We start from the raw sequence: 18732 nt of genomic DNA on the forward strand, positions 1-18732 counted from the left end.
AAATTTAACTGTCATAATTCCAGCCATGATGCGTATATAAGGTTCCACTCTAACATAGGTAAGGTCTACACTAGCAAGCTTACAGCAGCACAGCTGTATCGATACAGCTATGATACTGTAAGATTGCTTACGTAACCGCTCTATGCAGACGAGAGAGAGGTCTCCCATTGACATAATTAAACCACCTCCAACAAGCGACAGCAGTTATGTCAGCAGGAGAGTGTCTCCTGCCAACATAGCACTGTCCATACCGGCTATGTGTCCACTGGCACGTCTGTCACTGTAACTCATGTCGCTCAGAGGGATTTTTTTTTCACACCCCTGAGTGACATAAGTTATACTGACAAAAGTGCCAGTGTACACTTAGCCATAGTAAAACCAGACAGCAAAACCAATATGGAGAAGTGACATTATGCTTTACGGCCTAAGAAGCAAGCATTCCTGTATTCTAGTCTACTCTATATAGATTCTTGTACCATCCACATCACCATAATATCTGTGCATCTTCCAGTAGTTCATTAAGCGATGTGACTAACATGTGGCATGTGTGGTTCACTCTCCTCTGGGGGTGAACTGTGTGTGCTTAATGTGCTTTGCTTTTGGGGTTTTTTTAAGTGTATATGTTGCTATGTATTTATGTTAGAGAATGCAAGGTCAAAGAAATGCACCTTGCACTTCGAGCAGAGGTGGTGATGGTCCTTAGTTCTTGGAGGAGTTCAAGCCACAGTATAGGACTGGCCTCCAAGAAGCCTCTTCTCCTGGACAGATATGCTGTATGTGATATTAGGTCTGATTGCTCTATCTAGGATGTCATTTCATCAATTATTTTCCCTGCTGCTTCTGGTACTGGAATTTTCTTTTACTTTTTGTGTGTACTGTAGCTTCTGCTCCTCGAGAGACACTCCACAGAATCTGTTGCTTAGTAATGTCATCCTTCATGGAAATTAGTTGAACTTCAAAAGCTGAAAACATCTCTTATTAGGCAGAGGTTTCAAGGTAATGAATTCCTCTGAGAAAGTCGATTAAGAAAACCAGCCTTCCACAATCAGCACCAGAAAGACAGACCTTCAATTGTGCGTACAAAGACACCGAAGTTTCCTAGCACCATAGTCAAGGTGAGCTCATGAATAGAAAGAATCTCAAAAGTAAATAAAGAGGTACAAAGAAATGGCCTTTTAAATACCATTACTAACCTTATAATTCAACTTTGATCAACAATAAATGTAAACAGTAAGAATTAAAAATTATTACTGCTATCTCAGAACAAAAAACTTGCCATACAGAAACAAGCCAGGGGCCTGTCCAGTCTGGTGCCGTCTCCTACAATGGCAACACCTAGTATTTCTGAAGACATTATAGCTATATGTACCTACAGAATGGGGTGTTGATCTGTTAATTTTGACTACAATAGGATTTTGCTAAGGGGTGAGGCTGATTAGGGGTTTAGAAACATACAGAATTGTACAGTACAATAAAATTGATAGCCGGGCACCTAGATCTATGGACGGATGCCTTTTGGTTTTCAGAATTTGAAATAAATTACAAATGTGTATTCTAAAGTCAAAAACAAAACAATGATCCAAAAATTTTACTCATAAAAAAATCTCCAAAGAGCCTCACCATTATGGTGACAATTGGGCTCCAAAGTTACTCAATTGCATTAAGGGCTTCTCTACACAGGGGCACTCAGGAAAGTTAAGACCGATTAACTAATGGTGTGAAGTTAAAGAACATTAAACCCCCCTATGTGGATGTTCTCACATTCAAAAGTAAAGTGGCCTTAGTTTAGCCCTGGTTTGCACTTAAAAATTAGATTGACCTAGCTAAATTGCCCAGGGCTGTGAAAAAATTTCACACCAAGCACCGTAGTTGGGTTGAGCTACCCGAGGTGTACAGACAGCTAAATCAATGGAAGAACTCTTCTGTCATCTTAGCTACCACCTCTAAAACAGTAGGATTAACTACACTGATGGAAAAATCCCTTCCATTGATGTAAGAAGTATCTACACTATAGTTCCACAGTAGCACCGCTGCAGTCCTGTAGCTGTACACCTATAGTGTAGACAGGCCCTTAATACTAGAGGAAATTCTGGGATTAAGCAAACTATGGCGTGGTCTACACCTAAAATTTAGGTTGATCTTGCTACATCACTCAGGGCTGCAAAAAATTTTGTGCCTTGTGTGCCGTATTTAGGTCAACGTAACTCTGGTGTGTACACAGCTAGATAAATGGAAGAAGTCTTCCATCAACCCAGCCACTGCCTCTTGGAGAGGAGGATTTACTTCAGCGACAGAAAAACCATTCTGTTACTGTAGTAAGTATCTACACTATAGACTTTCCTTAGTTTCCTCATATAGACAAACCCTAAAACGTAGTCCACTTTCATAGGTTCCACACAACCTTCATCTCTCGCACTCACACACACACACACACCATAAATGTCAGCTAGTCACATAAAAGGGGTCAGTAGTCCTAGAAAATGTTGGAAAGAGAAGGGAGGGTGGTTATGGGAGAAGAGAATTCCAATTTGTATTGTTGGTGAACAAAACTAAATCGTATCAAACCAACCACAGAGGTTTTCCATGCAACGATCTGCTTGAGGCAGAATGCCAGTCACAGCTACAAGTATGTTTGCATGATTGTTGCTATGTTCTTCACCCACATAGCAGTAAGCTGATTCTTTAGACACTGACAAATACAACAGGTACACATACTGCTTTAGAATTGTTGCATTATGCAAAGCTTGCAGCTGTAGAATATTGTATCATCTGCAATATTTAAATTTCTGAAGATTTTAATGTTTCCATAATTGTTATAAAAAGAGTTGCACAACTTACTTATAAAAAACCAACATTTTGTGCATAAAAGCAAACTACTAGTATATCTGATAATAGCATCTGAATTCTGGCACATCCTTCTGGTAGCAATCCATAGAAACTGTGGTTTTGCTGAACATTCACAAAATTACAGAAGTATGCAAAAATACCAGCATTTATTTGTTTTTAAAGTATTAGCAGTACCACTGATTTTATGTCTCTTTTTTCAATTTTTTTCTTTTGTAATAACAAGATTACTCTATTTTTTTCAGACTGCATAAAAAGTAACACTTACTAGAGACAACAGTTTCTTCTCAGATGAGATTGATTGTGGGGGAAAGTGTTAGCCTTAGAAATGCTGAAATAAATTGTATTTCATCACATTTCCCGCCAGGCCCGTTCATACTGGGGAGCAATTTATTGGAATCCTGCACATTTACTTATACTATATGGGCCTGATACAGAAAAGCACTTAAGCAAGTGCTTTAGTCCAATTGAAGTCAATGGTATTTAAACACAAAGTGCTTTGCTAAACTGGGGCCTTTACTGGTGAACATAATCTATACACTACGTAGAGCCATAAATTAGTCATGACATAGACATATTGGATCCCCAATCCTGCATTAGATCCCTGCTTAAAATGTGAGCAGCATCCTGTTTATACTTGCACTCTCACCACAGTTACCAATAGCGAAGTTTCCCTCTGCAGACAAGTCCTTAGACCGGTATCACATCACCTTGTACCAGTCCTTTAGTATAACATTAATTCTCCATAATTTTCAAAAATTATTGGCAGAGGTGTCGATCATTTGCTAACTGAAAATTCCCATAAAACCACAAGATGCTTATCATCCAATTCACCCCAATTCTTATTTCTACGACTGACGGAAATAATCCGTCACTTACAAATAGACAGAAATTGAGTCATAAAAGTCGTTGTCATGTGTGGAAATGAATCATGCTGTACTGTACCACTGCCCGTGGCATATGTTCTATTTATTCCACACCAAGATGATTTTAATTACTCAGTCATAGCTAAAAGGTAGCACATCTACTTTATACGGAAATAAAGAAAGTTATGTATCCTCCTTTAGGCTTTCACTCTTTCCTTCATTAAAAATGCTAACATATGTTTCAGATATATTGGCACCATCTCCATAGCAGTTTTAGCATTACTGCATTTTGTTGTACAATTACCATAAAGGAAATAATGTTTTGGGTGAAACAAAAACAGCTACAAATATAGGAAAGTTTCTAATGGTGCAGACATTAGTCTTCATTATATGAATTATAAAGGAAGCTTTAAAAATATTTGAAATGATAAAAGCAGATATTAAAATTATAGGCGTTTTGACAGGCCTACATCTGAGTGTGAATATAACAATTTCTTAATGTCACAGACTTTCCCCACATGGTTGAAGAATGTTCATGTTTATTTTCCTTTTTTGTTTTTGAGTTATTTTCATGGGTGTGATATGTACAGAAAATACAACACAATTCTACTTAACAATTTGTTTTTAAAACAGTAAATTCAAGGTTTCTCCACATAGGTAAATTACTACTGTTCAAAAAGATTAAACCAGTTCATAATGACAAAGTCGTGGCTCCAGGAAAAACTGACTTTTAAGAAATTCTTCACCCTTTTCGCTGCAACAAATGTGTGTTCTGGAGTTCTGCTGTCACAGAAAAATGAACCAATAAATCTTTCAAGGAGGGCAACATTGCATGACTTGAGAGTGAAAAATCTCTCACGTTCTTAGAAAGAACATTAAAATCTGGCAGTCATCTAAGCATAAAACCAAATAAAATTATAAAAGTATCAGGCATAAAAGTGAAAATCAACAGAGGAAGAAAAGAGAAAAAGCATTTTCTTCTCTATATAACTAAATACCTTTACATAAGTAGTAAAACTATCCAAGAAATGCAACATCCCTTAGGAATATAGAAAACTCATTTTAGCAACAGATTTGTACACATGAAAGTTGTGACAGCTTCATGCTTTGACTGAACAACACTGAGATAACTGCAAAGTAATAAAAAAAAAATTCATTTTCATTTTCAATACCAAAGAATCTTCAGAATATAATAGATGGGAACACAGTTCAGTCATGAGTAAAAAAAAAAAAAGTCATTTTTGGAGAGGAAGAATAATATTGTAATCTCCTAAAAATTAAGAAGGATCAAATTAATTTCAGATTTTAAACCCCACCCCCCACCCCCCGGCCCGGCCCCAGTTAAAATTTCTCTTTCACAATTGCCCTAATACTGCAAACACTTGTTTGTAAAGTTACCATCTGTTTGCAGGATCATAGCCAGCGAGAGTAAGCAGTTTAACAATCTTTATCTTGATCCTAAGAATTCAACTGAAATTAACAAGGCACTGCTCTGTAACAGCCAATTGAACACAATAAACCAACTGGTTCTGTAAATAACACATTGGGGTAAACTGGTCTGATTTTTATGCTGAGCAACTCACCTTTACTTTACTGTACTCCCTCTTGGTTAGCTGGGGGTTTTTTTCTGCTAACCTCCCAATCCCCAAAACCTATTCCATTTGTATGTTTCACCCCCACTTCAAGACTCCTCTGAGTTTGACCCAATGCAAAGAGCTGGCATTAACAGATCAAGCATTGAGAAGAGAACATGCTCCAATGTGGGCTTAAACATTGCATTACCAAGACAAATCACATTTTTGACAGATGCAATTTCTACTTCACAGTTTGCACAGATCAGAGATTATGAAATCCCCGCAAGGTCATGTTCCCCCTTCAAGGAATCATTTAACTAACCTCACTGGATTACTCATCTTCTTTCCTCCTTGAATTATTTTATTTTATTACATCCATTCAAACCAGTTTAGTTCGTCTGGAAGACAGAGCCAAAATATCTGTTCCTGCCAGTGGTAGAGTGTGTGTGCTCCCATTGTATGACATTAGTTAAAGCACAATGTTTCTGTTTTCAGAGAGAAAAGGAGTGGATAGCTCTGAAATACAAAATCGAGCCCAGCCATAAACTGGAACCACAGATGCAAAATTCATTAAAAACAAGAGTTGTACTCTAAGAGGAACACAAAAAAACAAGTTGTTTTGCTCTAAAACTCCATTACTGCCTGTCATCTGATCAGAGGATAACTGTTACAAGTATGCCACCAGAAGAATTAAATGTGAATGTAAGAGCTGACTTCAAGGGGCCTCTTCATTTTAACAACACCTTAGCCCTGGTGCCTCGGCTTGAAAGCCCAAAGTCTTATTAAATCTGCATTGAGTGGCAGTGCATTTAATTGTTCAAAACAAGATATTATTTAAAACTGAAATAAAAATCAAGGCAAAATTCCTACTTTAATATGTTCAAAATACAAATACCTTTTTATCAATATTTTTAGGTGAGAGGAGTAGAGATTACTTTGAGAGTGTCCTTAGACCTTCACTAAATAGCTTCATAAAATCTAATCCAGACATGCTCTCCAGATAGTGAGTGGTCCCTATGCATTCATACAGAACAAGAAGCTTCTTTGCACACACACACACAAGCCTTATGCAGTATGCATGCATGCTAGGGACCGAATGGCTCGGCAGCAGTTCTGCAGAAAAGGACCTAGGGGTTACAGTGGACGAGAAGTTGGATATGAGTCAACAGTGTGCCCTTGTTGCCAATAAGGCCAATGGCATTTTGGGATGTATAAGGGGCACAGCGAGCAGATCGAGGGACGTGATCGTTCCCCTCTATTCGACATTAGTGAGGCCTCATCTGGAGTACTGTGTCCAGTTTTGGGCCCCACACTACAAGAAGGATGTGGAAAAATTGGAAAGAGTCCAGCGGAGGGAAACAAAAATGATTAGGGGACTGGAACACATGACTTATGAGGAGAGGCTGAGGGAATTGGGGATGTTTAGTCTTCAGAAGAGAAGAATGAGGGGGGATTTGATAGCTGCTTTCAACTACCTGAAAGGGGGTTCCAAAGAGGATGGCTCTAGATTGTTCTCAGTGGTAGCAGATGACAGAACAAGGAGTAATGGTCTCAAGTTGCAGTGGGGGAGATTTAGGTTGGATATTAGGAAAAACTTTTTCACTAGGAGGGTGGTGAAACACTGGAATGTGTTACCGAGGGAGGTGGTGGAATCTCCTTCCCTAGAAGTTTTTAAGGTCAGGCTTGACAAAGCCCTGGCTGGGATGATTTAGTCGGGGATCGGTCCTGCTTTGAGCAGGGGGTTGGACTAGATGACATCCTGAGGTCCCTTCCAACCCTGATATTCTATGCACACACGCACACCTTATGCAGCTTAGAAGGGGACACTTAACAGAACTGACACCGTACTCTGGAGAGCACAGGGACCACTTACTCCTGGAGAGCAGGATGCTGAAAAAGGGGGTAGGAAGGTAGCAGGGTGATGACTGTATCCCCTAATTGGAGCAGGGCTGGTGCAATCTGCTCCTTCAATTCGTAGCCAATGGGATTGTGTGTGGAGGGAGCAGGCTGCACTCCTCCCATGCACAAATACAGCCCAGAAGAGACTTTACCTTCCACAAGCACAATCTTCCCTGTGGTGATACCTGTCTCCACCCTGATGCCCAATTCAGGGCTGTTACTTAAATGCAACAAATTTTCCCGTTTATCCGATTCACCTGTCATTTACAAGTTTATGTAGTTGATAAAAATACATACCTAGATTATGATCATTGAGGGAAATCCACTGACATTTTTCCTATTCTCAAATATGAATGGATATTTTCAAGGCAGTTATCGAGAAAGGCAAAGTCAGTACCTGATGTGAATCCAAGAGATGGTGTGGCATTCCAGGGAAAGAAGCTTCCACTAAACAAGCTGATTTGTAATACATAATAAATGAGTGGGGCAGTGGCCATGTGAGTGGGAGATGGCAAATAAAAACAACATAAAGAAATACAGGAGAGAGGTAGGGAATTTGACGTATTTGATCCCACTCAAGCCCCACTGCCCAACTCTCCATTATAAATTCTGAACTAGCTTCCCAAACTTTCCCCATTTGTTAAACCATCTCCCCAACTTCTTATAATTACAGATCAGATTATTTCATGGGAAGATTTTCTCAATTTTTGTCGTGGTTATAAATTGTAGGACTGTGGCCAGTCTTTAGATGAAGGTGTTTATTATTGCCCCACACCGAAACATGGTTCATGTGCTTTTTTTTTTTTTTGGACCCAGAAACACCTATTCCAATTATTCCTTGGCCATAGACTCTCCCAGGCCTTGATCCTGCCCATTTAGAATGCATGGGTGCAGCAGTCCACTCACAAAGACTCCCGCTGACTTCCTTAGGGCTCTGAATGGGAACAGTCGTCTGCTTACATGCTGTAAATCACAGGATCACAGCCCTAATTTATAACTTTGACTTTTGAACATAGCAATAGATTTGGAAGTTTCATAATCACAAAAATATTAAAATGTGTACAATGATATTTTATCTTTTCATTCTGCCTCCACTTCCTCATTCACCAGGATGAAGGAGTTAATATCCCATCAGGTTAATTTTCAGGAACAATATCCAGCAAATCAGTAATTGTAGTTTTAGATACACCAATGTAAATCTGCCCTCACGAAACTAAACAGATCTTTCATTAAACTACCACTATAATGTGTAAAAACCTCCTCCACAGGCAACACAAACATTCTGAAAAACAGATTCTGTAGCAAGTTTTGTAAAGTGCACAAAATATTAATGGAAATATTTTTTAAATGTTCTGATGTCATCATCAAAACTCTTGAAATTTTGTTAAAATTAAAAAGAAGTTACCTAAATGTGACTTTTTGGCTCTAATGTCTTGGCAGAAAGCAGCAACATTTTCAGAAAAATTACACCAACTAAATATACTGTACCATAGCAGCATAAAAAACCCTACAATTAGATGCAATTGCAGGCTTAATAAGCAGAAAACTGACAAAATATTAGAAATGTAATTTAAAAAAAAGTCTGGGTTTCCGATGAATCCTGGAGGTAATATTTGTAATTTTGTTTACATTGTTTCTGACAGTAAACCCAGTTCTAATCAATCACGTTTTCCCATAAAATTGAACGAGATATTGGAAAACCATACTTAAGTTATAAGATATGGCAGTTGAAGGAGCCATGTTAAAATAAAACAAAACAAATAATCCCAGAAAATAATCATCATGTCAAATAGCTGCAATTTTACACGACTGACCGGTGCTCCCCACACACATAGATGGCACTTGGCCGAATGCGTCTCCTTGTGTGACCGGGGAACTGTGGCAAAAACTTGAAGTACTTGGGCATTAAATCTAAGCATGCATCATGAAATTTCTTAATCCTCCAGTAGTAAATCAACGGGTTCAGTGCAGACTTGAGGTAGCAGAGCCAAAGGAGCCAAGTGCTTATCTCAAAAAAGTTGTGCTTGTGGTAAAAGTGACTGTTGAATGTGGCAATAAGGCTGTAAGTGGTGAAGGGCGCCCAACAGACTATGAAAACGATGAACAAAATCAATATGGTTGTGAAGGCACGAGTTTTAAAGCTCATATCAATGTTCATTTGAAAAGGTCTCTGAAGGCTCATGAGACCAAGCTTGCTGGCCTGGCTGAGGCATATGCTGTCCGGGTGGCTGTGGATTCGAACTGCATTGTGTCGTACAGTGTTGAGTATGCCCATAAAAGAGTACAGCATCACCATGAATGGAATAAAAAAAGAAATTAGTACAACTAGTATCACATACGCCTGGTAGCCAGGACTAGTGGTGTAGCCAAAAACACACTGAGGTGCTCTAGAAGGTATCTGCAGGTTGGGGTTCCCCACAGATAATGGAAAAGCAACAACAAAGGATGCAGCCCATGAAACAGCAGTGAGAATCTTTGCACGGTAAGGATTCAGCTTATCTTGCCTCTGAACTATAATAAGGAATCTATCAATGCTAATAATGAGTAGGATGGCCACCCCCTCTATGACAAACAGCCAGAAAAACATGGCAGAGACTCTGCAGAAGATATCTCCAAAAATCCATCGCGTGGTAATGATGCTTATCAGAGCAAAAGGCATGTTCAGCACCGCAAGCAACATATCTGCAAAAGCCAGGCTTGCTAAGAGAATGTTAATTGCAGATCGCATGGCAGCCTTCTGGTAGACCATGAGGCAGACAACAAAGTTTCCAAGAAAAGAAACCAACAGTATAAATATCATAGCAGCAGAAAGAATGATCTGGAGTGGCAGACTCAAGCTCTTGAAAACTTCTTGTGTAGGCAGGATAGCTGTAGGGTTCACTAGTAAAGTACTTATCTCAGTGGTGACCATGGCCCCTGAACTGTGTTTCAATGGTTGTGTCGTACCACTACGAAGCAAAAATTGGAGAGTGGTAACATTCATATAGGCATTTTCATAGACAATAAAAGTAGCATTCAATGTCCTAGAATGAGCAGATGTCAACACTGCGGAGAAAACCATTGCTTCTGGAGGAATGAATGCAGAGCCAAGGTCCTCAAGGCATTTCAGCTTGTAAGGGTAGTATCACGTTCCTTGGCCCTGGACCAAATCAGGATTACACAACTGAAAACAGCAGAGCTCCAACTTTCATGACAATATTTATGCCTGAAAAAAACAAAAAACAAACAAACATAGGAATGAAACTTAAAATGAGCAGAAAAAAAATTGGTTCTTAGACATCACTACAGGACAAATAATGTAATAAGTCTGAAAACCCCTGTTTTCTGATATTAACTCTCTGATCATTCTGTAATTGTTCTCCTCCCTCACCCACCCTCCAGTCCTAGACCATTAATCTGAACATTCTGAATGTGTTTTGGAATCTGAGTGAGTCTGAGACTGTTAACATTTCAAGTCTGAAGGGAGATGGAGCACCACACCCAGAAACACAGTCTTTGGCTTAGTTTTATTTGGCACCGGTTTTAGGTACACTTTGAAGTCACAGTGTAACGAGGAAGCATAAGTCAGAGAGTAACCTACCTGCTCTAAAACACATAGGATCAAAAATGTAATCCCTTCCCACAGCTGGAGTTTATTAACAAAGAAATGAACAATAATAAAAACAAATAATGAACAAAAAGTCCAAACTTTTATCCAGGCTTCCCCTAAAGTTCGTAGCTGTCTAGGACCTCTCAGCCCTCAAGTCTGCTTCCTCCACTTCAAATACCCCCAGCAGGAGTGGCCTCCGTCCAGGCTTAATATTGCTGGCAGGTGTTGCAGTGCAAGGCAACTTTCAGCTTCTGTTTCCCAGATGGACCTTTAACCTCTTCCTACTCTGGTCTTGTATGGTGTTTGTTCACTCCCTCACAGGAAGGTACAGTATTACTATGAACATAACTACACTGTTGATTCATGAGTTTAATTATTTTCCCTTACTGCTTGAAGGAGGAGGATTAATGTTTTATGTTTTCCTCCTACCTTTTACATTTCAAAGCCCTGCTGGTAGCTCAGGGAAAGCAGACTGTCCTCCTAAACTACGTAGTGAGATTCTTGTAAAAATGCCAGATAAACTTTGTTCTAGATTTCTTCTTCTCCTTATTACTTGCCCTTCATTTATATTTTATATTAACTCCTCTGCAACAAGCACTAATGTTAATAATAAACTAAAGCACAAACAGTAGACCCACAGTGAGAAAGTGCCCAGAACTTACTGAGAGAAAAAGCCAATTTAGAAATCTTTCCTTTAATAGTCTTCTCCACCAAAAATGTTAAAATTCTGTGTGTAATCAGCACCTAACAGGAATTGATCCCACTCTTTTCTGGTTCAGATGAACAATAATTTTGACAGTATGAGTATCAAAATCCCGGATTAGATGTTATGTCTAATCCAGCTATGATGTAAATTTAGGATTGCCTTAGGTGCCCAGATACTATAGCAGAGGATGTTGCACAAAATGCTAGACAGAAAACAAAATCAATCAATCTAAGGTGTTCTTGTTTAGAGGCAAGGAATTTAAAAATATATGGCTTTTATGATTAATTACCCTTTAACTATCGCAGAAAACAACTTGGGGGGAAAGTACGAGCCACAAAGCTTATTTTACATATATTGTACCAACTCACAAGCATACATGCGCTGTTCCTTCCTTTCTATTTAAATCCCAGTAGCTAATATATGCAACACCGAGAAGGTGAAATTCACCCAGGTGCAGAGTACCAGTGAAAGGTTTTCTGCACCATTTAATCCCTTCTGAAAGGCTGTGCTCAGGGGACCTCTGAACCCTCTAGGTACTGGATCAGTGGAATTGGAGACAGAGGACCAATGTTCCCTGGAGGGACTGCTATTCATTGATGATGAGACATCAGAAAAACAGGCAACACGGAAGTTAGGCTGGGAGCAATTCAGCCACATGGAAAGAGCAATGTACAAGGCTTAAAGCAGCTCCATTTGCTCAATTTAATCTGCATTCAGCTTCACTCCTTGCAAATGAAACAGGTAGGGAGGAAAGGGTCTCCTCACTGACTCCAAATAAATTAACATTGTGGATGAGCTGCTAGGTCCATGAGTAAAAACAGCCATATAGGTGCACAGAATGGCTGTAGATGCTTTCCCAGCCCACTGGGATAGAGTAGGGAGCAAGGAAAGGCTGAGCTTCAGCCCTCTGCCCTGTCTGTGAGTTGAGAGAGTGGGTAGGATTCCCTTTGTCCAACCCCACAGAGTTCCTCCCAAAAAACATGAGCAATCAGGCTTTTTGCACAGAGAGCAAGTTGCAACAAAAAGGTGTTTGAGTTGTTCTCTCTTCCCACCATCAAGCACACAATCGTTTCTATGATCCATCCTGTTTCCCTCCTCCAAAAAAATTTGGAAATAGAAACAGAGGTTGAAAGGAAGTCAGAAAGAAAGGAGCTAAGAGGAGTTCACATTGGTTTTGTTTCACTCTTCAGTTACTAGCTGTGAAGGCCAAATCCTACAGTTTGAAACTGAGACAGATGCATTGGATAGCAGTTACTGAACTGAGCATAAATGAGCCCATAGAGTGAAGATAATCTAAATTGGAAAATTTGCTTCTGGTCAAAGTGGACAAGTACGATGCAGCTACATTTTTGTCACTGTATTCTCATTTTTGGAACATGCACTCTCGTTGGTTCTTTTCAAATGCAGAAAAGCTACAGTCCAAATTACTTTTTCCTTTTCAATGCAGAAAATTACTGGGTACGCACATTTCCTCTGAAGCAAATTTCTCACTCAAATGCAACTTTTTTTATATGGAGCATAATAGACATAATTGTTTCTGATGCAGTGTAAACTCACAGCTAAATATCTCACAAATTTCATTCATCAAATATAATTATTGCTAGAACTCTGTTTGAATTTAGCAGATTTTGAAGCCAAGGGCAAAAACCTATCTGTTTAGAATTTGGAAAGTATACCCAATGGTCAAAGATTATGTCTCATGTAGAAAGCCAATAACCATCAAAACCAGAACCTCTCATACAGCCAAATGGTGGAGGATTTTTCTTTGTACTTGTAAATACAGTATTACAGCAACAGTTGTGTTCAAGGCAGAGTAAGCTAGTCTACATTTGGCTGTTGCTCAAGTTTGCCATTAAATTTAAAGTTTTCCTTTTTAATTTGACCTGTTTCTCTACCAAATTCTAGCCACCTACCAGTGATTTTCTTCAAAAGCTTAAAGTTGACACGTGGTTTAAACACATAGAAAGGAAGAACTCTAACATGCCCCTTTACATGGTCCCACTTGGGTTTTGTTTTGCTTTGTTTTTACAATTATCATGGTTTATTTTAATTCACATTTGGTTGGGTTAAAGATGACCTGTAATGTTAATTTTTTTTACCATGTTTATTATTATGTAAGTCTATAAATAGGCCCAATGGCCTGTGATGGGATGTTAGATGGGGTGGGATCTGAGTTACTACAGAGAATTCTTTTTTGGGTATCTGGCTGGTGAATCTTGCCCATACGCTCAGGGTTTAGCTGATCGCCATATTTGGGGTCAGGAAGGAATATTCCTCCAGGGCAGATTGGAAGAGGCCTTGGAGGTTTTTCGCCTTCCTCTGTAGCATGGGGCAGAGGTCACTTGCTGGAGGATTCTCTGCTCCTTGAAGTCTTTAAACCATGATTTGAGTACTTCAATAGCTCATACATAGGTGAGAGGTTTTTCGCATGAGTGGGTGGGTGAGATTCTGTGGCCTGCGTTGTGCAGGAGGTCGGACTAGATGATCGTAATGGTCCCTTCTGACCTTAATATCTATGAATCTATGAACAAATACACTTAGCACAAACAGGGATATAGGTAGGTAGTACAGATTAGGGAAACATTTTTTAAATACAAAACCAAAATGTTATAAATAATGTAACTAATTTTACATCCCTTCTTTGACCCCACACCTGTGTAAGGGGGGCCTGGCAGATTTCTCTCGCTACATAGGAGGGAAAGGATTTTTTCAGTGCCTTAACATTCAATTCCCTGCTTCAGATAGAGCAAGGAGTGGGGCATAGAACCAACAGGAATGGGTAATTTACTTGTTAACCTAACTGACTCTTGACTGATGAGACAATTGAATTAGCTAGTTTCCAATCATGCAGACATGCGTGTCCAGTATCACCAGCAGATTGAAAAAGAGATGAATGAATGAGTGAATCTGCTGGTGATACTGGACATGCAAGACTACATGATTGGAAACTAGCTAATTCAGTGAAGATGGATAGGGCCAAGGCTATAAACAGATTCCATCCACACCTGTTCTGAGTCACCATTTCCATTTGAGCCAGTTGGGGTGTTACCTGGTTGGTCTTATATACCATGTTATACCACTTGGATATCCACAGCCTCTCTCTTGGTGCACTCTTCCATAGTAAACAATTTTAAGCAGTCAGTATGGGGTCAATCTAGCAACATAGCCAAACCACTGTAGTTTGCATCTTTTGATGACTCTAGACATGCACGACACTTTCAGTCCTTTATGGGTGTCGCCATTTCTTAATCTACCTAGCTATGTCATACCTAGGATATGGCAAGGGCACCTTATTTCCAATGTTTGTAGTTTTTGCTCCAGACACTTTGTCAATACTCATGTTTCACAACCATAACGAAATGTGGGTACAACGTTTATACAACGTATATAATCTGGTTTTAGCTGTTACGGATTTTACTTTCCAAACATTTTTATTCAGTTACATGAATGGTCTCCTGGCAGCAGCTATCCACTTGTCAATGTCATCTTCATGGTAGTTGCCATATGTTATAATGGAATCCAAGTAGAAGAATCTATCTACGTGTGATATGTCTAAACCATTAATGACTAGTTTAGTCAGTTTGTTGATTTCTGATTTCACTAATTTCACATTAGTTTGGTCTTTTGTTCATTCATTTTTAATCCCCATTCTCTGGCTCGTGTTTACAGGTTAATTGCTGCTTCTTGATTATATTATCATTATGATAGGCATTATCATTACTATATCATCTGCAAAGTCAAGATGATTGATAATTTGCCAGGATATCCTGCAGCCTCCACCAACGTTACTAAGGGAGCTTGTATAAGATGTTTTCTAAGGCCACGTCTATACTAAAGAGGCACAGCTAGGGTGCTCTAGCTATGCTGCCATAGTTTAGATACTTACTCAAGTGATGGATGGGAATTTTCCATTGTTGTAGAACTCCACCATCCCAAATGATGGTAGAAAGATCAACAGAAGCATTTTTCCATGAACACAGCTATGTCTACCCTGGGGCATAGGATGGCAAAGATATAGCACTATGGGGTGTGGATTTTTCACATCCCTGAGCATTGTAGCTATGCAAACCTTTTAAGTGTAGACCAGGCCTAACTGTACAGCAAAAAATATTGGATTTAGTATGAATCCCTGTTTGACTTCAGTTTTCACTTCAAACCACTATGTCATAGAATCATACAATATCAGGGTTGGAAGGGACCTCAGGAGGGCATATAGTCCAACCCCCTGCTCAAAGCAGGACCAATCACCAACTAAATCATCCCAGACAGGGCTTTGTCAAGCCTGACCTTAAAAACCTCTAAGGAAGGAGATTCCACCACTTCCCTAGGTAACCCATTCCAGTGCTTCATCACCCTCCTAGTGAAAAAGTTTTCCCTAATATCCAACCTAAACCTCCCCCACTGCAACTTCAGATCATTACTCCTTGATCTGTCATCTGCTACCACTGAGAACAGTCTAGGTCCATCCTCTCTGAAACCCTCTTTCAGGTAGTTGAAAGCAGTTATCAAATCCCCCCTCATTCTTCTCTTCTACAGACTAAACAATCCCAGTTCCCTCAGCCTCTCCTCATAAATCATGTGCTCCAGCCCCCTAATCATTTTTGTTGCCCTCCACTGGACGTTTTCCAATTTTTCCACATCCTTCTTGTAGTGTGGGGCCCAAAACTGGACACAGTACTCCAGATGAGGCCTCACCAGTGCCAAATAGAGGGGAATGATCACGTCCCTCAATCTGCTGGCAATGCTCCTACTTATACAGCCAAAAATGCTGTTAGCCTTCTTGGCAACAAGGGCACACTGTTGACTTATATCCAGCTTCTCGTCCACTGTAACCCCTACGTCCTTTTCTGCAGAACTGCTGCCTAGCCACTCGGTCCCTAGTCTGTAGCGGTGCATGGGATTCTTCTATCCTAAGTGCAGGACCCTGCACTTGTCCTTGTTGAACCTCATCACATTTCTTTTGGCCCAATCCTCCAATTTGTCTAGGTCCCTCTGTATCCTATCCCTACCCTCCAGTGTATCTACCACCCCTCCCAGTTTAGCTCACCGAGAACTTGATTGCATCTCAAGCTATGCTATATAGAATCTGCAATATTTGAACCAAACTTGCTTCTAAAATGTACCACTATCAGGTCTAAAAATAACCAGGTCTCTGAAAAACAACCAGGAACTTGGTCCAGATGGTATCCGCCTGAAGTGTTAAAACATGGCAGAACAGGCATAGTCATGCTCCTTTGCAAACTATTTAACCTCGTTTGGACGAAGAGTGAAGTCCCTGAAGACTGGCTATGCTCAATCACTGTATCACTCTTTTAAACAGATGACCCAATGTATTGCAACAGCTACAGAGAAATATGTCTTATAAGCATTCCTAGCAAGGTATTCTGTAGAAGAGGGATTCTCAGCCAAATGCAAAAAAGAGCACAGGAAATCCCTTCTGAGTCACAAGCTGGCTTTACACCTGAACCTGGACTGTAGATAAGATATTGTTTTTTATCAAATCTTGGAGAGATGCAGAGTTCAACGAACCTCTGTTTTGCACATTCATTGACTTTAAGCATTAGACTTTGTAAACAGAGAGGATCTGTGAAAAACACTCAAGAGGTATGATTTAAGCAGAACTATTCATAAAAAGAGATTATTTAAAATGGAAGTATTTTTCTCTTTTCCATTTAGAACTACAACTATATATTTTAAAAGTGAAAAGTACTAAAGCAACAACCACCACCTCTGGATTGAGCAATTAGTGACACTTAATTACCCTCTTAAGGAGTATGCCTTCTGCCCTTAATTCAGCAATGGTTAATGGCCAAAAAATGCCCAAACATGGGAAGTGAGATTACAAACCATGAACAGATATAGAAAGAAAAGAAAAATAGCATTTACTTAGTTCTTCAGAAAGAGCATGGTCTAGTCTTTAGTTCACAAGAAAGGGCATCAGCGTTCTGGGTTAACTGCCAGTACCGCCACTGACTTGCTGTGCCCCAGTTTCCTCATTAGTAAAACAGTTATTATCCACCTGCTTCACAGGGATGTCATGAGGACTAGTTAGCATTTGGGACACTCTTCAATATCATCAAATGAAAAGAAGTGCAAAGTATTGCTGAAAACTTGCACTGCCAATGATGTTCCATGGTCTTTGCCTAATCGTTAGATTAACCAACAGGAAGATCCATTTTTAACTTCACAACTTCATTCTCAAATTTCCACTGGATTTGTATCCAATGTATCTAAATTGGATATTTAAGTTCAGCGTCCATTTACCCCTGCAGTAACACCCTTTCCTGTCACAAAAATCCAAAACATACAAATCCAGGCAGGATCCCTTGAACAGAATAAGGAATAGTCTGAATAAGTCATCTTTCAGTGCTCTTTTTGAGATTGCATGCACTGATGTTCAGCAGAATCTTCCCATTCCGAGCAGCCTGTTAAAAAATAAGTTAAGTCTACTGACACAGATATGACAAACACAGGCCTCTCTTGAGGTGATCGTATTTATCGTTATGAATGTTATCTGAATGTTTGAGCCAGCCTTGAAAGTACGAAAACTTCGAAGACCATTATGTTGAGATGTGCCAGAGGATACGGACCCATAGAATATTCATAGCCTTTTGTATCAATACATGTTAGGGTGATTAATGCAAAATCCCAAGGCTGATTTTGCAGGCTTTGAAGTCTTACCTCCCAAGGGAAGGGGCATCGACTAGTTTTACCTATTTTCAGGTTGCTGGGAGACAACAGTTTTGCGGATACAAAGACTGTGATTAAACAGACTCGGGGATCTTCTTTCTGATCCCACAAATGGTCATGACCTTTCATCTAAGGTAGCACCCCACCCTGCTGAAGGTTTAGAAAGACTGGAACCTGCCAGCGTCCACACAGGACTGATGGGCAACTCCTGGTACAATTAGTATGCATTGAGACCTTTTATTTGTTTCATGTTTTCTCTGTGTGTTTTTGTCCTTCAGTAAATGTACTCTGCTAAGAAAGAGCTGGATAGTCACTTATAACCACTGGTAAACCACTGTCATAGTCCTTGAAGAGAAAGCAAATTCCAGAAGCTGGACGTTAGTCAGATCTGCTTGGAAAGAACGTGAGTCCCTGCCCAGAGAGGGGATAGCTAGAGACCTGAGAGAGCATTCCTGGAGCCGGCCCTGGAGGTGGTCAAAGATGCAGTTATTCTGAAATTGTAACAACTAAGTCCAAACATAAGGGAGAACAGCAGCAGTTTGCCCTCCAGTAAAACTGAAAAGA

The 18732-nt window shown here is 39.8% G+C and overlaps 1 protein-coding gene across 4 annotated transcripts in view; it reads right to left on the minus strand.

The window, feature by feature from the left end:
* The window catches only part of GPR63 (G protein-coupled receptor 63), a 213488-nt gene that overhangs the window by 172934 nt on the left and 21822 nt on the right, over window positions 1-18732 (minus strand). Inside the window, exons 1-2 of one of the 4 annotated variants that reach the window (XM_073336793.2) lie at window positions 10764-10814; window positions 5047-10388 (exon numbers count right to left, since the gene is read on the minus strand). The exons of 2 other annotated variants lie outside the window; for them this stretch is intronic. In XM_073336793.2, the coding sequence (XP_073192894.1) occupies window positions 8985-10244 (1260 nt within the window). In that variant the 5' untranslated portion in view covers window positions 10245-10388; window positions 10764-10814 and the 3' untranslated portion in view covers window positions 5047-8984. Of the gene's footprint in view, window positions 1-5046; window positions 10389-10763; window positions 10815-18732 lie in introns of those variants that run through there. One more of the 4 variants, XM_073336792.2, reaches the window with a different exon arrangement.

Source organism: Lepidochelys kempii, chromosome 3 (assembly GCF_965140285.1).
Source record: "Lepidochelys kempii isolate rLepKem1 chromosome 3, rLepKem1.hap1, whole genome shotgun sequence".
Taxonomy (NCBI): Eukaryota; Metazoa; Chordata; order Testudines; family Cheloniidae; genus Lepidochelys; species Lepidochelys kempii.